Raw genomic sequence first — 24957 nt, forward strand, 5'->3', positions numbered from 1 at the left:
TAAAAAGGTATCCTTAAACAGTCCTTATCCACAGATTTGGTTGGTTATAATTTTACAAAGGTGGAATAGTGGAGATAGTGAGGGTCAGTAAAATAGGAGAAATGTTAATCTATTGGACTCTTCCCAAACGGATGTTCCGACAAGCTTGAAAAATCTCTTGTGCCATCCAACCCACCTCAATCTCTGCCTAGAAGGGTTAAGTACCCGTAAAAAGATTATAGCTAAGAATTATTAAACTTTTCTACTATTAAACACACCTTGGGCAAAAGATTTTTTTTTCACAGCTTCTTTTTTTTTTGTTGTTATTGCTCAGGTCACTTATTGCATAACACTCAGTAATGTTGAATCTCAACTAACTGTTCTCACAGAGTGAAAGTTGTGCTAGTAATCTTTCCTGGCCAATGTTCTTCATTTTCTGCTGCCGCTGGTTCTGCTGCCTCTTTCATCCTCTATTGAATACATACATGTATCTTATTTTTGTCTTTGTTCTGGCTGTTATTTCTTGCCATTAAGTTGTTCTTTCCTCTGGAAATGCTACTCTACCCCTCAGTGTTTTCCCAATCTTGGTGGAGTTTCCTACTCTTTGGTGTTTAACAATTTCACTGTTACTGGAGGATGCTGCTATACACTTTTAAATTTAGGAATCGTAAGTAGTCTATAAGTGGATTCACTTAAAATAACCACATTTTCCTAAATTACTCCTATCTGGAGAAAGACCAGGTGGCCTGGCACAGAGCTAGCTGGAGTCATCGACCACTTTCCATTGAACAAAACCAACTTTACTCCATGCCAAATGCATGTACAGCTTATGTTCCTTTTCAGCTACTATGGAGCATACTGATTTTTGGCTCTGGAAATTTCCTCTGTTGTAGGAAACATCAGAAATTTAGCTGGGGAATGCTTTATTAGTTGCTAACTTCCTCCAGCTGCTACAAGACTACCTAGATGTGAGCATAGAAGTAAATACAAAGAGAGGAAGCCAGATGGCTTCTAGACTGGCTGAAGATGGCTGAATTACCAGGCAGAGGCAATTCATTTGACATATTACACAGATAAAGAAATAATGACTCTTATTACCTATTGGAAAATATTTGCTCTTCTCCCTGATAATTCCTCAAATTGCCTCAGCACAGGAAGCAATTTAAGCACTTCCCTGTTTTTCGTGTAAGAAACCATCTGTAGGTGATTCCACCCCATAATAAAAATTCTGCTCAAGGAATTATATTCCACCCCTTAAACGCAGGCATGTATATTTTTAACGTACAAAATACAGGCATATGCATATGTCCTATATTTTGTAGCTAAATAAGGATACATGCCTCAGAACAACATCTCCAGTAAAGAGTTACTGCTCAGAGATGCTTTCAAACACACCATGCTAGCTCAACATCTACACCACTCATTTTACAGACTGTATGTAGCTGACAGGCTGAGAAGCACATTTTTTTCTATTTTCCCCTCCAAAAATGTCCAAGTATATTCTATAAGAATATGGTCTGGAGAATGCTATGCAAGACTAACTTAATCTAGGCAAGGACTTCTATTCTGAATGTGTCTTGAAAGCTTTTAGTAGCACAGAAGTTGACAGAGTAAATGGTCAAAACTTGCAATCATTTCACAGCTGAAGAAATTAAGCTTTGGAAGAGAATTTCACCTAAAAAGGCAATAATTCCAGCCAAGTGTAAAGAGAAGGTGAGCAGTATCACATTTGCTGAGAGATTTGAGTATGGGATCAGAAGATAAAGTTCTACCTGCGTCACAGATGTAAATAGTTCCTCTACATCCACTTTAAATTTCTTCATAAATAGAAGGGGGTGGGGAGGATACAGGGGATAAGTTGGCCCACATAAACATGCAGTACATAAGCACTGCAAATACATCAGGATTATGCTAAATGCTGAGGATTAATGAAGGGAAAGAAATGTATTCAAAACAAAGATACCGAGTTTCTAATAGAGTAACTCTCATTACTTACAGTTAGAAGGAAACTGTAATGAAGGCACTGATGTACAGAATTTACCAAATAACTAATTCAAAAATTAGTTAAATGCTTTTTTTTTCCTCTCCTCATACTACTAATTACCCTTTGCTACTTCCTGGAAACTGCTCCCTCAAACAAGTTTGTGTTATTGATCACTTGATTTGAAAAAACTGATTCTTATCTGCCACCAGTACCTGAAGTGGTAAAGGTAAAATAGGGAAACAGCTATCAGTCTTAGCTCATGAGAAAGGTCACTGAAAATCAGCTGCCCTTCAGAATTGTAGTCTTTCTTTTAAATATAAGCAACTTGCACTAAGTTGGGACTGTAACAGGATTTGGAAGCTGCTCTTTTTGTGGCAGAGGCTTCTGCTCACCTCAGCTGCTGTGAATCTTTTGCATTCAACCAAAGGCAGTGTCCTGAGGGGAGAGAGAGTTGTAGCCGGCTCTCAGCTTTTACTGAGTTCTCAGCTCACCAGGGATTGATAATCCTTTCACTCCAGGAGGCAACATGATTCCTCCTTGTACAGTATTATCTTGTATTTTCCCCCTTATCACCAAACTAGTGCTTTATAGCCATGACAGTTCCTATCAGTGGCTCCTGAACTAAGCTGAAATATTCAGATGTCTGCAGGGACACAGATGGAATAAGGGTAATAGACCTGTCCTTGATCCCTAAGCAGCAGTATGATGCTCCATTATGTGTCCTCTACTTTGGACAAAGCATTGATTTCTGTGGAATTCTTAATAAGCAATGTTTTATGTTTTGGCACCACCAAGAGCGAATATTGCTTACTGCTACAATACATCTCTAAACAGAAATGATGGTTTTAATAAAATGCTTTCGATGTAACCCTTTTTCTTAAAAATTACTTAAACTGGCAGTCTCCCCATAAAATACTATTATTTTAAAACAGGACTCTGCTAGTATATTGCAACCTTAAATTAATACTAATGTCTGACACACTGCATTATCTTACCAGATTTACCGTATAAAAATTCCAGCAAACTGTGAACTGGAACTAGTTATTGTTATTGCTGCCAAAACCTTCACACAAGTGGTAACTACCAAATTATTAGCTAAAAATGCATTCTAAGACATCCTTAATGAATAGTTCCATATAATAATAAGTATAGTAGATTTTAGAAAAGATAAAAGTAGGTAAGCTTCAAAATACCTTCAACTTCCATTAAAATATTAAAAGTAAATCCTTAAAAGGATTAAAGAACAAGTCTTCCCACTCTGCCCAGACTGTATCAAGCACATTTCTAAAGTATTTCAATTGCAGCTGCTTCAGAATTCAATGTGTGTTGATTGTCCTTAACTTCAGTAGCTTCAAAATGTACTACAAATTGAAATACTAGTCTAAAGAAAACATTTTCAAAAATCTAAGAGTAAGCATTTAAATATTGCTAGTATACACTTGTAATAGTGGACTTACAGATAACAGATTAAAGACTAAATATTACTTTATGATTCTTTATCCCTTGCTGTTGCCAAAATGAGTATCAACTCCCAGCTATCAAAATTCCAGCTTGCACCCCACAGCTTTGACTATGTTGTCATAGACTTTCAGATCAAATCAGTGCAGTGCATTCAAAAAGCCAGCATAAAATTGTTAAACTTTATTAGAAAAGGACATTTAAAATGTAACTTTTTTCCATTAAGTCTAAGAACCTAAAGGTATGCAGGTGTTTACATAGAACATTAGCTGTTCTTTGCATTTTAAGTCTCAAATTCATATTTAAAAATCTTTTGTACAGCAGTTCCCAAACCGTGAAATTTCTAAATTTTACGTTGTGCACACATTTGAAATTTTCACCAGTAAAAGGAGACAAGTGGTAAGCTCCTACATTAGATGTGGCTAGATATCTAGTAGTCTGAAGGTTAGAGCTATGCAGAAAGTTCAGTACAGCAGGGAATAACAATAAGGCTTATAACTGAATTATGAGGTGATAACCTGTATGGATGAATGCTTAATAACTACTACTGATCTACAAACATTTTCATTAACTAGAATAGTAAGGCTTAACACTAAGGTTTGGATTATTAACTGTAGAAACTGGATATAAAAGAAACAAATCTGCATAAACTCCACTAGTGTACAAAAGATTTAGAAAACTATAAGCTATGTATGTGGTAAAAATAATCATGTACAATAGGTAAAATAACCTATTCTTGTGGTGAGTTAGACATTCTCAGCTTGAATTCCTTGATCTATGCATGAAACATTTAAAAACTAGACATCTGACCCTGATGTAATCAGCCTAGTTTCTGTTTATCTCACTGGAAATAAACGGACATCAACAGAGCAGAATTCATGTAATCTTAAGCTTTCCACCTATGATAGGTCAAACCTTTTGCCCCTGGAGATGCTGATTTGTCTCCTGCGCAGGGAGTATAGGATGACTAGCTCAATTTGGCATCTTGAAGTTAAGTGACATTTATCATATTTTTTATCTTACCATTTCAGGCCATTTAACTGTATTATCTAGCTTTTGGTACTGAAGGACAAACAATATTTGAATAGAATATTGGAAAATACAAACTTCAGTGTTCCTTGAATCATCCCAAATTGTTTTTTGTCTTTTTTATTTAATTTACCACCTAAAAGCAATATCAAAGAGTACATTTAAGAAACAGTGTCTATAAGCCTGTGGTCAGAGACATTAATAGAGAATCTGTGGAATGCACAGTGCAATTGACTGGTAAGATAAATCTGGAAAAGAAAAACTTAGGTAAATTCACCTACCTATCTCCTTTGCTGATTTGAACAGTTAATTACAGATTAATCCCCTACCTTCAGGGAACTTTGCCATCATTTCAAAAACTTGGTGCATGTTCTTCCGACAGATATCTACTGGATCATCGAAGAGCTCAGCGAGGGCAGGTATTACTCCCTTTTGTATCAACTCTTGCCTACAAGCATTGGAAGACAGATTTAACTAAGCAAAATACAACTCAAATATTTGCTAGATGCATAATGTTAATTGAATACTTTTATTTACATCGCACTTATCTTTAAAAAAAACTTAGAAATTCTGTTTTTATTTCTTACAGAAACTTCTTTATTGCTTCCCACACCATTCAGTAAATTCTGGAACTATACCTACCTGCCAACATTATGCATGGCCATTATACAGAGGATTTCTGTTGTTTTTTGTCGTACAGTACTGTCATGATGCAGCAGCAAAGTCTTCAGGTTCTCCACGAATCCTTTGAGACACAATAGTTGATTTTAGTATTTCTTACCTTCAGCATTAGTTTAAAAGAGCAACACTTGTTTTTACCTCACACTTTGAAGTGCAAGCAATCAGAAATTTCATCTTGTCCTGCAGGTGAAACTCTCAATGTCGTACTACAAGTATGGCAGAACCTTAAAGACCTACTGTCAAAATGCCATGCCATCAATCCTCAATGATCTTAATATTCAAATAAAATGTATATAACTACCCCCAAATAATTGGCTGGTTTGACAGCTGGTGAGGATAGAAGAAAGTTCCCATTGACTTAATTTTGTGTTGGATAATGCTGCAAACAACCTGGGGGTGGGGGGGGAGGAGAAGGGCTACCATTTTTTCTCTGCTCCACCATAACTAAAAACTTTTTTCTCCTTTCCAAATATTTTTTCTATTTTATTTAGTCTATCTTAAAATTTAGCTAGACAACAAGAAAAAAGGTTCAGTGATTCTGCACTGCTTTTGTATTTAGGGAGTAATAGACCCTGTAGTGAGCGTCTGATAAATCCTGAAGTGAGTATACTCTTAAAATAACTGTTGGGTATATGGTATTATAATATACTTTATCTTTTAAGGTAAAACAAGTAAGAGATCAAACCCCCAAAATTTTTATGGCTATTTTCTGTTATCAAGGATACCACAGGGAAAGAAATCGGGCATCAGAGTAAAGTGTCCCTCCCCTCAGCCACCACCGCCATGTCAAAGCTTTTGATACCAGACCACTTACCTATCTGTATTGCCTGGTAGACTTTTTCTGGGTCATGCACCAGATCACAGAGTGCCATCAATGCACGCTGCTGAGTCAGCAGCTCAGGAGATTGGATCTCCTTGTTCAGTTTAGAAAGGGCCCTCCTTCCAAATGCAATAGGAGCTTTTGTGGGGTCTATATCAGGGGGAAGCCGGGCTGAGATACGAGTGCTCGCCATCCCTAATTTTCCTGGGACTGTCCTTATCCCTAAAAATACTCCAAAATGACTGTACCTGGTGACAAGACAGCTAATGAACCAAAACAACGACTGACTGAATGCTGTTCTGACTCCTGAAAGTGCAATTTTAGTACACGTTCGTTGTTAGGAAGCTATGAAAGAGGCGAAAGGACCGGCGACTCCCCCCTTCCTCGGCAAGGGAACGGGGCTGCTGACAGAAACACGCCGCTTTGAATGCTGAAAACTGCTCAACTACAAAAAAACCAGCTGCACGGTGAAGAAAACAAAAAACAACCCTACCTAACAACAGCTTCTCTCTCTGAAGAACAAGCCAAATGTCTAAATAACGAAAGGCCCTCCGTCCCACACCACACAATGTAAGGCGGCCGCCACCCACCCCCCACCGCCGCCTCAGGCCTTCCAGCGCCTTTCACGCCCGCGCTCTGGTTGCCACAGCAACCGGCTCTTTGCGTACGCCCTGCTCCGTGAATAGACACTACGCAGCCAAGCGCTCCTCTCCCTCTCCTGTTTTCGGCCTTGCGTCAATAACGTAACGAACGCGTTTGACGGTGGCTGTTGAGAATGAGTGGCGTCAACGGCGTAGTTGGTGAATAGAAAGCTGGGGTCTCTGCTAGCGTGGGAGGCGGCGGGCTGCTGCGGAGCGCCGCGGGCCCCTGAGGGACGGGAGAGCGTGGGGGAACGGGGTGGGCGCTGCCATGGTGTTGTGGGATCCCTCCACACCCGTGTCCTCTGCAAAACCGGGAGGGAGGTTCGTTCCCTGCCCACAGATCATAAAGTATTTTCACCTGACAAAATTGGAAAAAATTCAGGTTGAACAAATGGCAATCAAGTTAGTGGCGGTGACGTAGTAGGCTAGTGACATGAGGTACAAGGAGGCAGGGGAGCGTAGTAGCTTTGGGTAGCTTTTTTTCTTAGTCTCTACAGTATGGCACTATAAACAGCTAGACTGCATACCGAGGGTTTTCATTGTAATTAGGTAAGCTCACATAACTGTATTCACTGTTTAGTCATATTTTTAGTACGATTCAGTGAAATGGTATTGTTCAGAGGGCACTACAGAGGGAGCACATATCGTAGTGTTTATAGCAGAGCTTCGAGGTGCTCTGTGTTGTCAGTGTGGCCTGACAGCAATAAACTGAACAGCTTGAGCTATGAAAGGTTATTTCTCTGCAAATAGAGAAGTTACTCATATTTTTCATGATATTTGAGTTACAATTATCATAATCGAAGTTCTTAAACTAGATTTTACAAAGCCAAAGTCAATCAGATCAGCCGGATTAAAAGAAAACGGAGGAATAGATTCTCATTGGGTGATCATCAAAATCCACAGAACAAAAAGTATGACTAAATTAAAGTATCTTCAGGAAAGGATGCATTTTTTTCAGTATCATTTTAGAGCAGATTATTTAAAGTAGAGTTTATTTTCCTAGACTAGATTTGACTTTTACTAACTAAATATTTTTAAAGGTTCACCCTATTTCAGTAGAAGAATGTGAACTTTTCTCAATGTAGAAGGGATGGAGAAAAAGACTTCTCACGTCCCCCTGTTTTAACTCTGTTCTCATCCTCTTGGTGTGAGTTCTGGCTTGTCCCTCACCATAGCTTGGTATACTGATCCTAGTTAGTGGTCATGATATTAACTAATATACACAGTTTCTGAAGGCTTTCTTAAATCATTTGTCTATTCACAGAATCTGCAGCTGATACTGTTCCTGCATCATTGATGTAAGAAGGGGTATGATGCCATGGAAACAGTATATTCCCAGTACTCCTTGGTGACCAAGCTCTGTAAGAAGAGAAAATGTGGATCTTAGTACATAGAATTGTCAGTATTTTCAGCACCTTTGTGTTTCTTAAATCGTTGGTCTTTTTCCTCTAATGGTGTGGTTAACTTGTTGGTTTGGTAATTCAATGTGTGAGAGAAAGATTAAATACACTCAGTAAGTAAAAATGGCCTTTCAATTTTAAAATGTTTCTGTTTGATTACCTTGGTCCCTCCTGGACTTTGGATTCACTGAGATTTTTGAATTGATTTTTTTTTTTTGTAGCTTAGTTTGTGAAAGAGCTCTAGTAGACAAACAGTGAGTCATCCTATGTACACGACAGATTTTTACGTGCCTAGGATGTGTTGAACCAGAACTAGGAGAAAATGGAGAAAGCAAGTGACAATGTGATGGTCTTACCAGCTGGGAGAGTTTCCCTTTTTGTTTTCAGAATTACTATTTTAAGAAATTAACGTTGTCTTAAAATCATTCAATCTTGCCAAAAGGGCAGGAGCACATCATAAAAAGCATCTAGGTCTGTCTAGTTTTATAGTCAAAAGTAGCATGATGGCTGGAGCTATATATATATGGTTAAAATAAATTGTAATGCTGCCTTCTTTGCTGAATAACTCATCAGCTACAAATCTGATATTTTGTTTTGTTTTCAGTATGGTTGAGATCACATGAGTGCCTGAAGTGATCCCTTACCAAAGTAATTCCTTGCAAAAGATGATAAAACATTAATTCTAAGTAGTGGACTGGCAATTTTGTTGAGCATAATTCTTTGTTTATGGTTGTAAAACAACAGGAGTGTTTTTTTTTTTTTATATATATATACTTCACAGTTGTTTTTTTTTAATTACTTGTCCACACCGATTTGACCTTTAAAATTTTTAGTGTGCTGCAGGAATAGAAGAGGCTTGTTTCTTGGATGTTAGGACATCCAAGCCTGTTCCAGCATTATCAAAATAGGATTTTTTTTTTTTTGAATGTGAGAGCTTTTATTTTTTCCTGAAATTTGGGAGCTTAAATACTAATGAAACAAACAGCAAAATTGTTTAACATCCTAAATTACAGTCTAGCATACTAAATGCAGTCTAAAGTAATGAGTTGATTAACAATACTTAGGCAATACAAAAGAGTGGTGAGATTTCTTACTTCTTGTTTTTATTGTTTGGTATGTCAGGAACCAAGGTTACTAATGACTAGAAAGACATTTATATAATTCTAGATGGCTCATTGGTGGCATGTGCATCCTGACTCTAAACCGGAGATGGAATCCAGTTGAAATACTGAAAAAAATCCCTTAGGAATTCCTTTATAATTGCTATTTTGCTTAATATTAGCTCTGTAACAGTTCCTTACTCCTTTAGTTCCTTCTCTGCTGGGTTAGTCCTTCTCCTTGTATCCATATATGCAACTACCTTAGAAGAAAATGAACCTATTAGGATGAGGGGACTGTCGAGCTTACTAAGGAGCACTTTCTGATCAGAGGTATTCGAATGACCGCTAAGACCAGTTTGTTCTAAAACAAACTGCGTATAGTTCAGTTACTCCATTCCAACCCCGCCTTCTGATCTGTGAGAGAAGGGGAGGAAGGGAACTGTTGCAAGCCTGTTGCTATGGGCACGCAGCAGCAGGCTGAGCTGATCGTGTGGCTGGGATCCTGCCGCATCAGCTGCTGCACGGTGAGTCCTCCTTACACTTTGCTGCATGATGAATGTTCTTATTAGAAACATGCTTTTGAATGCCAGTAAGAAATTGGTATTGGTACCTTATTAAGAGTCCTCTCCCCTAACAACCCAAAAGGCTTCATTGCATAACCAACACACAGTGTCTCAAGTGGGATATCTTCATGCATTTGTGGCTTTTGTGTGAATGTTACTCTTCCAAGTCAGACTGTCTACTGATGTAGTTCTTTCTGAGGTGATCTTGGATGAAGGTTTCACGCCAAGAAATGTGGCAACTTCATTGTTCCTCCTTTCCTCTTCTGACCTAGTGAAATCAGATATCCCCTCACATAAATAAATGTGCTTTATGCAGAGGCATTTAAAATAATGATGAGCAGGATTTTTAAACTAAACATTGCAAAATTATTTGGGGACTTAACTGCTAGCACTTAGGTTTAATTAAGTATACAGTTCTCTGCCCAACTGCAGAATTAGACAGTGCTTTGTTGTTAGAGAAAACCACTATTTCTTACTACAGTTGTGCACACAGAAGTTGCCTTTTTTACACGAGAATCAATTTTCTTTAACACAAAGTCACAGAGCTGCCAGTTATGCTGAAAAGAAAAAAAGGTGATGAGTCCATAAGGATGGTTAATTTTTTTATCATGTTTTCCCTGTGTTAAGACAATTTCTAAATATCTCGTTTCTCTTTACATGTTTTCTGTCTGGTAGGATTGAATCGAATTTGGAGAATGAAGTCCAGCCTAAAGCATATGGTTCCCCCAGTGAGTAGGGACAGAATAATCTCCCAGTTTCCTAAGGTAAGCATTCTTTATCCCTGTGCTCAGAGTTTGTAGCACCTCCCACATTAAACTATATTTCCCTTGTATTTTATTTTAATGTACAGTTGATGCCTTTTGCTAGAATTGCAGATTTTTTAAGGTTTTCTTTCAGAGGTGAATGTGACCTTGTTTTCCCATTCAGTGCTAATATACTTAATAATCATATTTTCTTCTAACCTCAACAGAAAGTGACTCTTGCAACAGAAGTGTTATCTTATAATACCCGTTCTTTCAGCCAAACGTTAATAATTACCGTGGTTAAAAAGTTCCTCCACTGAGAGGAAATGAGAGCCATAGCTGGTAATTAATATTCAGAAAGACTAATTAGATCTATGTGGAGTTTTTGGTTAAAGAATTTGAGGCAATTTTCATTTTCTGTGTGTGCAGGAACCTTAGTCATACTGTAGATCAAATGTACTATAGAAACACAGAAAAAATCATTCTTGCCCCCAAAGAGTTTTATACTTGAAGTGTAACAGAAGGGTTAAGGACAGGGAAGGACAAAGTATTACCATTCTGATATATATTTTTTTTCAAAAGATCATTTTAATAGGAATTAGCATTTTTTCATGCTTGATCTCAGCTGCATATTTTACTCTTCGTTTTATGAAAACCATCACTGTTGTTTTCCTCATTTTTAACCTGCTAAGCTTAATTGAAAACTAGTAATAAAATCAGTGCTTCACGCAAGTAAGAGATTTTAAAGACTTTGCAGTAAGAATGATTTGCTTGTGGCATGCTCTCACCTCTGTTTTTCTTGTGTGCCTTGGATTATTGGAATGATTTAAGATAGTTATTATTATAAAGAGTGGTGAACAAATCTATTTGCTGTGGAAGTTTAGCTAGGGTTTGGATGCTGACACTCGAAGGTGGTCAAATGAGCTGTTCAAAGGAATTTTTACAAGCATACCCGTGGGGCAGCTGTATAGCCTTCTAGCCCAAGCTATCCCTTTTCTTAATCCATGGTACCTCTGTGTTTGACAAGCTCTTTGAGGTAGTCTCCTTTTCTATTTTTCCTTGCTGATCTGACTTGTTGCAAAGTAGACATCACATAGTTTATTCCAGTCACTGTTCTCTCCTGTCTTCAGTGGTACACACCCGAGGCCTGTCTGCAGTTTAAAGAGCACTTCCATGCACAGGTCAGAACTGCTTGTCAGCAGAGCGCTGGAACAGTTGGGTAAGTTGGTAAGAAACCAAGTGTGCAATGAAGCACGTATTTTAACCTCTTTATAGACTCCTTCTTTTATAGGCTTTTCCTGATTCCTCATGTTCCTTACTCCAGTGCATTTAAAGACAGCTGAGCCCATCCCCATGATGGTTCTGTACTGTTTGACAGTGAATGAATAAAGTACCTCTTCTTCTTTTCCTGCTGGAATAAGTAGAGTTGGAAAAAATAAGGTTGTTATTTAGCAACAAATAGCTGCACCCTTAGTTGGAACGATTTTAACGGTTAACCAACTGTTTAGTGTTGAGCCTGTGTAAGTCAGCACAAAAAGCAAGTGCTAGAGCAGTTAGAAGGAATAGAGCAGATATACTGACACCAACAGAGAAAACAGGCTCCATACAGAGTGTACCAAATGAGCACTTGATAAAGGCTTTGGACAGATTTAAACATAGCAGTTTTGTTCCTTGAAGCACATAAGAATCTAGTTTTAATCTTTTAATAGTATACATGCCGAGAAGTTTTCTTTAAATGTTTCCTTAAAACTAGATCCAAATTCTGGAGTAAATATATAGCACTGAAAAACAGATTTTTCTGTTTTATGCCTTTTTCATATTTTTTGTTTTCTCATGTCATCTCTCTCCCAGAACAGATACTTGTACTCATTTAATTCCTGAAGCAAGGCAAGAAATCTGAACTGTGTTAGAAATTATTCCTATTCCGTTAAAGTACATAACTGTATGTTTTAGTAATAAATGCTTCTGTGTTCCAGTGTAAAAGTTCTTTCATAAAGTGAAAGATCTATGAATACTGACAGTTAGTTCACTATTCTCTTAAATCTAGAGCTCTTAATTACCATGAGACTTGTCATGATATCCATCTTTAAATGGAATTTTTTATTCATTTCACTATCCATTAATTTTACTTGAAGAAAAAAAAAGCCAAAATATGTCTGTCTGAGAGACATCAATGAGTTAATAGCTTTTAGAAGCATAGCCACTGTTTTACTTCCATTTAAATTTGTTACAAGTGTCAGGACAATTCTGCTGGCAAGACTTGTTTTAGTGAATCAAGGCATTTTTTCCCCTCCATAACCAAGATGTATCTGTTTTTTTTTGTTGTTTTTTTTTTCCTCAGAGTAAACTGGAACACCGACTAATTTATTTTGTACATGTACAGTATAGCTAAAAAGCTTTCCATTCTGGCTTTGTGAATAAAATGAAAGTACTTTCCTGCCACTTTTCCAATCTAGATATAATTATTATTAGGTTATTTTTTGGCAGGGCATGGTGGTAGAAGGGACAGACAACTGAGTATTTGGTACAGGAATTATGAAACTTGTCACGAATTACCGTTATTTTTCTTTTCCATTATTCCAAGTAATAGGATATTTCTTTGTCGTTTGGAAAGGTACTCTGAGAAGTTCAGTAGCTAATGGCTATTTTTAAGACTCTTGATATTCCATCAGTGTGTTAAAATGTCTAATCTAGGGAGTGTTTTCTTTTCCAGAAAGAATTAATGGAACATATACCTTCAAACCACCACTTGCTTTTTTTTGCTTTTCCCTTAAGCTAGTTGATTTTCTTCAGTATTGTATCACTAACAGTTAATTAGACAGAGACATCAGCAGGTTAGGGGCCTGTGGCTACCATATTTGCATTGACTAGCACACAACATGCCTTCCTTTTTCTGAAATATAAGCTGTGTAGCTCACCAGTCAAGATTTAGACTGCTTAGAATCACTAACTTGAAATCACCATCGCATGGAAGCCTGATATAACCAGAGATAGCATTCAATAGAAGATTATTTCCCCTGTTTAAAAATCTATTTCTTAATACGATAGTATAGTAAACCTCTTAAAGCATTTTTGTAGCATGTGCATGGGAGATGTCAATCCAAGTTTCAGTCAACAAATAATGTTACATTCACTTATCCGCCTGTATCTCCTAACAGATACACTACATTTCAATTTCAAGAACGCAGGTTGAGTCACCTCAAGCCCATCTGCTGTATTCTGTGGGAGGACCCAGAACAAAGAGGATTATTTGTATGAAGCCAGCTTCAGATTAATATTGTTCCAGATAGTCAGGAAGTGTATTGGCTCTAGCCTTGAGGTTGTTGTGTGTTTTTGTTTGTTTGTTTTTTTTCCCAAGAGACTAATTTTGCAGTGGGTTATTTTGTTATCAGTAACTTCTTGTTTGTATACTTAGGACTTGATTCTGTAGTATTAAAGTCAATGAGAAACTTGTAATTAATTTTAATGGCAGAAGAGTCTAAACTTCTACTCTTTAAAGGGCTGATAAGGATGTAGATACTATATGGTCTTGTGTGCAAACTGCCAAGTGTATATACTTGCAAGAGCTTCTGTCCCATAGGAATATATTTAAGAAACGATATTAAGAAACAGAGTAAGAAATGGACTATTTCTTCTCCAGAGTTTTGTTTTGTGACCTTTTCTTTCTTACAATTTAAGATCCTGCTGCAGCACTGTGGCATTTAGTTAAACTGGAGTTGCAGATGCACATATTCGTCACTTGCTATTTAAGGATCTAAGTCAGAATTGTTTTAGTGAGAATTTTGAAATTGTTACTAAAAGCATTTAGTGTTTTCAAATATTTCTAACAGGCTGAAAATATCCAAAGTGGTTGTGGTAGGAGACCTGTATGTTGGGAAAACTAGCCTCATAAACAGGTACAGTATATCTCAGCAAATGGTTTGCATCTTTTCTTTCACAAGTTCAAAGTGTATCACTTGTAGCAGTAAAGCTTTCAGTTTTCTAAATTGAGTATGTATCCAGTCAAATATAATACAATGTAGTATTTGCCAGATGCTAAAAGTAGCTCTTGTGCATTTTGTGTCCCAAGTCCATTGAACAGAGCACTGAATTTCTGTAGCTTGTGATCACCATGACAGCCTTCTGTTTATCTTTACATTTTCAATTAATTCTTCCATGTTTGAGAATTTGGTAAGTTTTTAATCTTATCGATTAATCACATGTTCCTTTTGTATTTATGACCCAAAATGTTACCTCCTTTTTGGTAATTAGTTTCTCAGTGCTTTTATGTATGCTTCTGCAATATATAGCCACTCCACAGTTAGTTCATGCTTTTCTATATAATTTACCCTAGCTAGTGTTAGTTTTGCAGCTATTTGTATCTAGGTGTTACTAGTATTTCATCCTTTCATCCTTTTTTTCTTCATTGCAGATTTTGTAAAGATAATTTTGACCGACATTACAAGGCGACCATTGGAGTGGATTTTGAAATTGAACGCTTTGAAATAGTAGGAATACCATATAATCTCCAGATGTAAGTTGAAACATTGTGGTTAAGTATCACATAGAGTACAGTCTAGGTGGAGTTTGAATTGCTGCAGGCTCTAATGGAATAAAGATTAAAAAAAAAAATGCCCATTGCATAATACGATATGAAAAACAGGTTCTCTACCTGGACTTGCAGTTTAAGTTAATAAATAAACAAATAAATACATACGTAATCCTGTCTTGGATCTCTTAGTCCTAAAAATGTTAAAATTTTGTCAATGAAAATTAATTTTGGGTGTCTTGCTCCATTTCATTACAGTTCTGCCTTTTTTACTCAAGTTTCTTGGAAGAGAAGCAGAAGCTCTTGTAACAAACTTTGTCAAGTGCTATTGTTGTTCCATTCTGTCCTTTGGGTTTAGTGTGTGTTACGATCATGGAACTTGACTTTAATGGGAGGGTTTATTCCTGCAGCAATTGAAATCAACTGTAATGTGTCCAGTGGCTTCACTGTCTCCTAACTGCAAAATAAGTGGTTTTCCTTAAAACATAGAAGGCTCAAGTGAGTCCAAAAATCTTTCTGATTTTCACCTTTGTTTACCAGCCTATTGGGAATCCTGGCCTTCTCTTACCTGCTTTGGTTCTGCTTAAGGACGTCCTTCGGTATTTTAAGCATCTAGCTATATTTTTTCTGGAAAGAATGTTACTGAATCTACGCTGTAGTGTGATGTAGAGCAGAAATAAGATGCTTTGTATGAAGTATTTTAGTGCATGAATCTTAAAACTTTTTTGCTTGGAAACGTTTTCTCTGAAATCTCAGTGCCTAAATATGCAAATAGATGGCTAGTGGGATTTATTGGAAAACACTCAATTTCCCACTGATTTCAGTGCCACTCTGTTTTTGAAAATTCTGTCAGGCACTGTCTTCTACAAAGACAGGCAGAGAGAGCTGGGGTTGTTCAGCATGGAGAAGAGAAGGCTCCAGGGAGGCCTTATAGCGGCCTTCCTGTACGTACAGAGGGCTGCAGGAAAACTGGGGAGGGACTCTGTCAGTAAGTGTGGTGATATGACAAAGGGTAATGGTTTTAAACTAAAAGAGGGTAAATTTAGATTAGATATTAGGAAGAAATTCTTCACTCAGAGGGTGGTGAGGCACTGGAAAAAGTTACCCAGAGGAGTCGTGGATGCCTCATCCCTGGAAGTGTTTACGACCAGGTTGGATGGGGCCCTGGGCAACTTGGTGTGGGAGGTGTCCCTGCCCATGGCAGCGGTGCTGGAACTAGATGCTTTCCAACCTAATCCATTCTATGATTTTTGGAATTTGAGTGCCTTTAAAAATCTACACTGAAACATCAGTACTTTGTCAGCTGAAGCAAGAAGGTTCATAGCCTACTAACCTGAAGGTTGCCTTATCTACAGATTCTTCAGTGGCTGGGTAAAACATTTCCATATGATAAGCACTGGTGCCCCCTCTAGCTGAGAGGTTTACACACATGCTAAAATTGCAACTACCAATGACTGGTAGTGCTATGCTATAGCAAAAACCCAAATGTCTGTAGTACTGGCAGTAGCTGGCAGAAGTGTATATCATCTTTGTTATTAAGAAGCCCTTCTGTCTGTCCTTCTTTTTTTATTTTTTTTTAATTCTTTATTGGTGTCATTAATGGAGAGGTATCATATCATAAGTTACAAGATTCTAGTGTGGGCTAATATGTAATTTAGCTAGTATTAGCCCAGAAAATAGTTTCAAAATCAGATTGCCCTAGGAATACATAGCAGTGACATAGATGAGGAAATGATGCTTTAATAAAAGTTTTTGTTTTTTTTTTTTTACCATGCAAATATGAATGTTTGAATCGTGTTTCAAAGAACGGTCTCCAAAATGACCAGTTAGAAAAAAAATAAAAATTAAAATAAATAAATAAGGATAAAACCAGCGTTAAAATGGCTTCATTAAATAATAGGCCTTTACTGTATTTCTATCAGTAGTTAATGAATAACATGTTCCAGATGGCAACAATTCTCTGCTATCATATTCTTCTCCAACGCGTACCGGTCTGTTGCTTCATTAGCATGTTTACCCAGGTTGCGCTAGGTTTCATTAACCTGGAGTTTCTTTTTTTTCCCCATTGCACAGATGGGACACAGCAGGTCAGGAAAAGTTCAAGTGCATTGCATCTGCTTACTACCGAGGAGCAGAGGGTGAGAACAATATTAATCTGATCCTGGCTGTGACAGGATATTGTACTTTATACAGAAACATATATACATACACCTATATGTGCTCCTTGGACAGGTACCTGGAGATACAATATGATGGAATGGGCTCTCCGTTATTGGAGAGAGGAAAAGACTGAAAAACCTCATGAATAGATTACTTGTCACACCTGCAAGCTCTGAATGTTATGATGATGAAGTAATAAAAAGTGGCAACTGTGTCTAGAGGGGAAAGAATTTCAATTTTGGGTAAAATTTTTGCTAGACTGAGAACTGTGTATCTCTAGTATTCCCATGAGAGGCATTTTTTTCAGGAATTAAAGGGGTCCTAAAATAAAAGGATTATTTGATCTTTACCTGTAGTCTGCAGACTATAGCACTATTAAAGTTGAAGACTGAGGATGGCAGTCTTACTGGGTGCTAGAGAAGGAAGGGGAGTAAACAAATCAGTAGTCTCCCACCTCCTCTATGTTAAACCTACTGTTGCACTTTGTATGTAAGCATTCTTTCTGTTTCACAAGTTGAGTCGAATTGGAGAGACTTCTGATACGCTTTTTAACTTAATTACTTTTTTCTTTTATTGCAGTTATAATAACAGTGTTTGATCTGGCTGATATCCAGACTTTGGATCACACCAAGTAAGTTTCTGTATTTTGGCTTAGCCTTTACAGCTTTCACAGGGGGTTTAATTGCCTTCTATGGCCTGCAGTTGCTGAGGACTTGTAGGATTATGAGTGTGTTTTCCGCTGAGATATGAAATGAATGGTGATAGGCATGTGTTTGGAATAGTTCTGAGAAAAATGCTGAGCATAAATTTGAACATCATCTTTGACTTGCTTTGTAGTCAGTGGAGAGAAAAAGGCACTTCACTAAGAGCTGGATCCTTCCAAAACTAGACACACAGGAAGAGATGAAGAGCATCTCAAAAGCATCTTTTTTTCCTCCATTTGCTATAAACAGAGTAACAGGTTTGCATCTGATGTAGATAATGAAATCAATGTGATGCATCTCATGCATAAAGTCTCAAGAGTCTCAATATTATTTTCTTTCTCTAGTTTCTGTAGTGATTCTGTTATAATAGAACAGTTCAGTTGGAAAGGACCTTCAAAGGTCATCTAGTCCAACTGCCTGATCATTTCAGGGCTAATCAACAGTTAAAGCATATTATTGGCAGCATTATCCAAATGCCTCTTCAACACTGACAGGCATGGGCAATCAACCACCTCTCTAGGAATCTTGTTCCAGTATTTGACTGCCCTCACAGTAAAGAATTTTTTTTCCTAATGTCCAGTGTGAACCTCTCTGGCACAGCTGTGCACTGTCCCATACATCTGTCAAAAAATAAAAAAATAAAACAAAACTCAAGGTGTATATATAGGTATAGCTAAATTTGCTAGTTTAAGTACTTGAAATGTTTTGGGTATAGCAGCACACTAACTGATGTGAGCAAACTTGTTCTGCTTTTAGTGCAGGCTGCAAAACCCAATGTGGATCTGTGATCCACACAGTTGTTACCGGACTCGGAGCTTATATATTTCTAAGATACTGTTATGACTGTAAGGCAGGTATGTGTTTCTCTACAATCTGTACTCTGTCTTATTTAAATGTGTGTACTCCCTTAGAGTACTGTTGTGGTATTTAAATCATTTACATAGGACTTTGTAAAATTATATATATATTAGTGTCTCTGCTTGGTTGAAAATAATTGAAACCTGTGAACCTGATTTCCACCCCACACATACTCTCTTCCTTCCTTGACTTGTGTTGGATGACTCAAGAGGAACTTGATTGCCAGACTAACAAAAATATAAAAGCTTATGAGACAAGAGTCATGCTGCCTTCATAGGCAGATATCTTGTAATTTTGCTGAATAGATTATTTCACTCTTCTTTATTCATTTCTTACCTAGTCTGCTGTGTTGTTCATATTTTTAACTTTACTTCTTGTTTTTTATTCCTTATCTCTATCAAAACTCTGCCCCCTCCCGTTATACTGATAAATAACATGTCTGGGTGTTAATATTATGGGTGAATTTGCACTCTACAGCGGGCATGTTTGAACTTTTCATTAGTGGAAGGCATATATTCAAAGGAGCTGGAATAGCTCCTGTTCCCCTCCTGTCTAGAAAAAGAGGCTTTTGACACTCTCACAGAAGTTCATCCTCTTTCTTTTTTTGTGACCCTATTATCTACCTCTGATATTCTATACTTCCTCTGATACTCTCATCTCTTTTCTGCATTTCAGACAGTGGCTGGAAGATGCTTTGAGGGAGAATGAGCCAGATTCCAGCTTCATATTTCTGGTCGGAACAAAAAAAGATTTGGTGGTAAGCAAATAGCAAGATACTGGTATGATTGATCATGGAAAACAAATGAGAGGGAAAATGGTCTTAAAATAACACACAAGAAAGCAAAATTTGTGGAAGGGGGAAAAATTGTAGTCTTAGAACAAGAAGAAGAGAGAAGAAAGAGGGGGAAAAAGGTATTAAAAAAGGGTTGGGGAGAAGCTCATGTTTGAGCACAGTAAAAATAGATAGAATAGAAAAAAAGGATCCAAGACAGAGGCAAGGATTAAGCAAAAAGAACCATTATGATTATTTGGTCCTGTAACTCTTCTGCTGAGAAAGACAGAGTACCAAGAATTTGAAGATCAATAACCAGGCTGTTTTCTTTACAGCTCTCTGCTGCACTATGTAGTTAGATACAGTGGTCAACTTTCTTGTTGTTTTGTTTCAATGCAGTAGAAGGTGAACAGTCTTCCATTTTAGAAGCAATACTAAGTAATTTCTTTTCAAGTATTAGAACATTTTTGCAGTAATGCATGATTGCACAAGTTACGAGGCAAGGACAGAAAGGCCACTGTGAAAACTGTCCGCCTCACAGGATAGGTGCTATCAGTACCTCTGTATTATTACTAGCACAGGTATACTTCTTATCTTAAAGATATTTCTTGGTATTTACTCAGTCAGATGCTGTGTGTGAAAGGACAGAGATAGATGCTATCCGCTTTGCCAATGAGATGCAGGCAGAATACTGGTCGGTTTCAGCCAAAACAGGTAAGTTACTGCAAAGGATATAAAAATAAAGTAACCACAGATGCTAGTGTGAAAGAGGGAGGAAGTTAAAATTCCTTATTTCAATACAGTTTATTTATTTATTGTGTTGCATTTTGTTGCTATTAGAAACTTCAGATGGTTGATTTTATTTGAGCATCTGTATGTGTGCTTACATTGTCGTGTTTACAGAAAGGACTACTTAGGTTGCTGTGCAATGTCTAGGCAAGTTTAATTCATGGATAGTTACATAAACACGTGTGTGTACTGCTAGATACATTAGGAATGAAACAATTATGCCAAAAACTGAATTCTCCCTGTTGCTAATTAAAAAAAAAAAAAAAGGTACGGTAGAGGATACAGTATTCCAGAGTGGAAAAAAAAGAGACATTCTGTCTGCAGTGATCAGAGAAAGACTGTTGGAAATGCCTGATCCTTCACAGTATTGAGCGGTGGTGTGTTCACAGATATGCTTGTTCATGTTTGAACATGCACTGATGTGCAGTTGCAAAAATGTATCATTTCTGTCCTGTTTCCTAGGGGAAAATGTCAACGAGTTCTTTTCTCGAGTTGCTGCCTTGGCCTTTGAACAGTCCATGATAAAGGAGCTGGAAAAGACCATGGGGCATGTGGCTCAAATTGGGACGGGAAACCTCATCAGTATGTTAAATTTTGCTTCTTGTGTGTATTTTCCACATTTATGCTCTCAAGGACTGGGCAGATTTTATTGAGCATCAAAGCCTGTCTCACAGAGCTGCAAGCGTATTAACTTCGGTGTCTTCCGGAGTTCTGACATGTAGGAGTGACTTGGGATGCATCCAGCTGTTCTTACCCTTAATATTGGATGGTGTCATTTCTTGTGAATTGATTTTTATAACTTCTTGGTTTCTACAGAACTGGAAAAGAACCTGATGGAAATCCCAGAAGGCAACACTCAAGCCAGCCCAAGTTGCTGCTGACTGTCAACTGCTTCTGCAAGTGCCTTACTTCTCTGTAGTCCTGCATAGAGCACCTGCAACAACAAAAGCTCTCAGAAGTAAATCAGAAAGTAAAGTAAAGTAATCAGAAAGTAAATCAGAAGTAAAAAGTTGTATTTTTGGAAATGAGGGAGGAAAATCTTATCCAAGCTTTCTTTCTGAGTGTTCACTTGTGCTGGATGGTATGATTGTTAGATAAGCTTTTCTCTCTGTAGTGGAAACATGACATGCTTGTCTTAATGCAAGAAGATGTTGCCAGCACCATGTGCTCACCTGTCTGCCAGAAAAACCTGTAGTCAAATGTTAGGTAACTTTACTGTGTTGGGTTTTGATAATTCTCTAGAAATCTTGAGTACTGAAGTTGCATTCTCGTGGGAGCAGAAAACAAATGGCAGTTCAGAATAAAGGCTGCTATCCATCTTTTTGACTTCTAAAAATATTATTAGATCATAGCATAATGTTACTCTGACTTGTTTTTATGTATTCCAAATGTATTAAAACAGTTACAGATTTTTTTTTTCTTCTTTTTTTTTATAGTAAGGAACAGGTATGGAAGTACACAAATGCAGGCTGCATAGTTTTCATTGTGATTTCTCCATCCAGGAAAAATCTGTGATTTTGTCTTTTCCACTTGAGAATCAGAGCCCAGTTATTTCAATATTTTCAAGGCTGGGAGAAGTCCAGATAGGAACTTTGTTGTTTCATCCCAGCTGTCTAATATTTTGAAAGTGCTACCAGATAAGAATGCTATAGTTTTCCACTTTCTTGAATAAGAAAGAACAGATTGTGTAACAGTGAGTGGCAGAGAAAAAATAAGAGTTCATGAATTCCGTCTTCCAAAGAGGATGCAGAATCCTTTTCTGCATTAATCTTCTTGAAGGTTGTCTACAAGAACTGCAGTTCTATTATGTTGCTAAGAGTAATTATTGGCATTTTATTCTAATTGTTTTTTTTTTGTTTGTTTGTAGTAATGTAACATGATTCTGGAACCATATGCAGTCTCAGTCATGAACTTGTTCATCTCTGTCTGTGGTAGGAACTCTGAGCTGTTAAGGTTAGATTCAGTGCTGCTGCTAAACTTGTAGTCACTCTTTCTGCTTTTACTGGACAAGATAATTTGATCACGTTATGCTGGGAGCAATTTGCTCCACTGCATACTGGAAGCTGTAATAGTAGAGAAATAGTTTTTGCCATTTTGTGAAAAGTTTTAAAAGTACGTGTGCGTTTAGAGAGGTGGGAAAAGAGGTTCTCCCAAGAAGACACGTGCTCAGTAAGACCTACAGTATTTGCTGTATGAAGATGTCGTTACTGAATGCTTACTGTAGAACCTGCTCTCTGGACATCCTGCTGTTACTTGGTGTGCTGGCTGGATCAAAAATCATTGCCCCAGTTCTGGCTTTTCAAATACCCTTTAACATAACCTTGTGCAATCAGTTATTTAGAAATTGCAATCATTGTCTAATAGAGAGAGATTATCTCTGGGCACCACTTAATTTTACATAAGTAAAGCAGCTTTAGAAAACTCTTCTGCTCTTTGGGCAGCAATGACTGATGCCAAAAGATTCTGCTGTTTTAGAAGTCGTTCCTGCTGACAAATGACATTGCCAGAAATTGAATGACAAATAACATTGTCGGAAATTACTGTAATAAATATTTGCTCAGTATATGTGAAACGGTGTTAGTATGATTGATTTTGGTAATTAGGTTTCAACTGCAAAAGTAGAAAAGAAGTTAAAAGGATAAATAAAAAATCCCATAAAAGTTATAGGGAAATGAAATAAATGCATCTCACTAAACAGAAAGACTGCTTCTCTAGAAAACTCTTTATCAGCTGCTTATGACTTTATAATTCTAAAATTCAAATCCAGCATTACATGCTATACTGGCATAAGAAAGAGTGAAATGTCTTTTTTGTAATGTTCTAGATTTCTTAACTGCAACTGTTTTAAATGTGGAGAGACAAAAAGAAACCTGTGGATGGTTACAAGTTACAGTTTCAGAAGATGTTTGTTCAATCATTACAAGAACTACAGTATCTGGAAAACTGAGAAAATAAAGATAACTATTTGTTAATGAATCTACATATCAAGCTAAAAATATTCTAGACTCTCAGCTATTTTTAACCCCAAAATTGTTTCCTAAGAAATAGGAAAAAGTGGAAGAAAAAATGGCTTAAACAGCCTTTACTTTTATTAAAAGTAAATTACTTTTATACTTCTATGACTTATGATATGAACTAGAGGAGCTTCAAAGAATATAATGAATAGAGATCTGGGAACTCTCTCTCTCTCTCTCTCTCTCTCTCTCTCTCTCTCTCTCTCTCTCTCTCTCTTTAATCAGACAGTCTCCTATTTGGCAATTGTACCGATTCTGTTGGCAAAGATGCAAATGTAGCATTTGGTAGAGAAGGTGAATATGTGGGGGTATGTAAGGAGCTATTTATCCAAATGTGTGATATTTTGACCTTCTGATGTTCTGTGTATTTCATCTCACAAATCTCTTTCACAAGATGATGAGCATGTACTCTGCTTGTACCATGCTTTCCACTGAGTGGGCAACATAGCCATAATCTTTGTGTTCACTGAGTTTGAATGAGAGTAGAAAAAGATAGATTGTTCTACTGCAGTGTATTATGTATGTATATGAAACATCTTGCATTTGAATAATGCTTTTCAGAAGCAATTTTAGAAGCACGGTGGAGCCACATAACCACTCCTGTGTACTGTGCTGTGGATGAGTACTGCTATCCTTGGGTTATGATAGATAAATAGAAACTCACAGAAGTGGTATTTGTGACTTTTTAAAAAATTAGTCCTCTATTTTCATATGGAAAACTTTCTCTGAAGTAATTTGAAACTCACAATTTTGTCTTTCTTTCATTCAGTTATTCTCAGTTCATTTCTTGATTAAAGACTTTCTTGTATGAGTAAATGTTTCACAAAATAGTTATTATTCTAGAACTGGGTTTCGAACTTCTGTCTGCTACTTATGATGAATAGGCCTGAGCTTCAGACCAAATTTTGCTTTCATATATATTTCTTGGACATAAGCAGGTGTCTTGTCATGCACTTTGAACATGCCTTGAGCATGTCAGAGAAGAAAACTTGAACACACAATACCAGATAGTGGTGTTCCGAGTACAATAATGTACCTGTAGGTGGACAAGTTCAGCGTTGCTGCAGCAGTACTCCTTCAGCTGAGAATTGCCTATACCCACAGCACATTCTGGCAATTTCACGTGGCTGTTACTGAGCAGACAAACTGCTCTGGTTCCTTCCTGGAACCACTGATAATGGTCCTGGAGGCCAAAAGATAGGTTTTAGGATAGCATGCCTTGTCTTCTTGTCTAGGCTAGGTGCTAGGTTTTGGTGCAGTCATGGTGTCAGTGTCTGCAGCTGCAAAATGAATCAGAAATAAAGGAAAAAAAAAGTCAGGTTATATTTTTCTCAAAAAAAATAAAATCTCCCAAGGGTTTCTTTTGTTGCTGACTGCAATTCTTGTAGAAAATCAGAGGTGTAATTTCTTCAGCAATGCAGTCATGTTGCTTGGAAAATCAACTGGGACAGTTTTTCTAATGATTCAGTGCATTGCTTGATGTCATTATTGGTTTTTATCGTCTGTAGTTCCAAAAACTTTATGCAAAACTGTCAATCAGTAACTATCCCCTGGCAGTGGTCTGACTCCATCCAATCTATGACAGATGCTTTGAGATTTTTTTCTTTTAAGTCCCAGTGGGACTTCCCGTGCAAAGAACTAGGTATTAATAATTGATAATCTAAAATGAATCTTAGATCATATTAGCACAAAGGAAACCTAACTTTAGTGGGAAAATAAACATCAGTTTGCAAG

General features: G+C 37.3%; 2 protein-coding genes across 3 annotated transcripts in view; one reads left to right on the plus strand and one right to left on the minus strand.

Annotated features, from left to right (window-relative positions):
- The window catches only part of RSPH14 (radial spoke head 14 homolog), a 92050-nt gene extending 85502 nt beyond the window's left edge, over positions 1-6548 (minus strand). The window contains exons 1-3 of the mRNA XM_035556777.1: positions 5946-6548; positions 5093-5195; positions 4780-4898 (exon numbers count right to left, since the gene is read on the minus strand). Of these exons, the coding sequence (XP_035412670.1) occupies positions 4780-4898; positions 5093-5195; positions 5946-6144 (421 nt within the window). The 5' untranslated portion in view covers positions 6145-6548. The remainder of the gene's footprint in view (positions 1-4779; positions 4899-5092; positions 5196-5945) is intronic.
- A 1317-nt stretch (positions 6549-7865) lies between these two features.
- Positions 7866-21138, plus strand: RAB36 (RAB36, member RAS oncogene family). Of its 2 annotated transcripts, XM_035556612.2 has the most exons (11): positions 7866-7990; positions 10331-10419; positions 11529-11617; positions 14229-14294; positions 14810-14911; positions 17000-17064; positions 17666-17717; positions 19324-19405; positions 20044-20134; positions 20672-20791; positions 21026-21138. In XM_035556612.2, the coding sequence occupies exons 2-11, from the start codon at positions 10351-10353 to the stop codon at positions 21088-21090; spliced, it is 801 nt and encodes a 266-aa protein (XP_035412505.1). In that variant the 5' UTR covers positions 7866-7990; positions 10331-10350; the 3' UTR covers positions 21091-21138. The 2 variants fall into 2 exon arrangements, with proteins under 2 accessions (XP_035412505.1, XP_050570106.1); XM_050714149.1 differs by lacking the exon at positions 21026-21138 and having other exon boundaries at positions 20672-20879.
- The last annotated feature ends 3819 nt before the right edge of the window (positions 21139-24957 follow it).

This window comes from Cygnus atratus, chromosome 17 (assembly GCF_013377495.2).
Source record: "Cygnus atratus isolate AKBS03 ecotype Queensland, Australia chromosome 17, CAtr_DNAZoo_HiC_assembly, whole genome shotgun sequence".
Lineage (NCBI taxonomy): Eukaryota > Metazoa > Chordata > Aves > Anseriformes > Anatidae > Cygnus > Cygnus atratus.

Excerpts from the sequence above, each read along its gene's own strand:
- RAB36 (XM_050714149.1), top strand. The coding sequence starts at position 10,351 with ATGAAGTCCAGCCTAAAGCATATGGTTCCCCCAGTGAGTAGGGACAGA. Across the intron at positions 17,065-17,665 it reads TTACTACCGAGGAGCAGAGG|TTATAATAACAGTGTTTGAT; the intron begins GTGAGAACAATA and ends CTTTTATTGCAG. Across the intron at positions 20,135-20,671 it reads GTCGGTTTCAGCCAAAACAG|GGGAAAATGTCAACGAGTTC; the intron begins GTAAGTTACTGC and ends CCTGTTTCCTAG.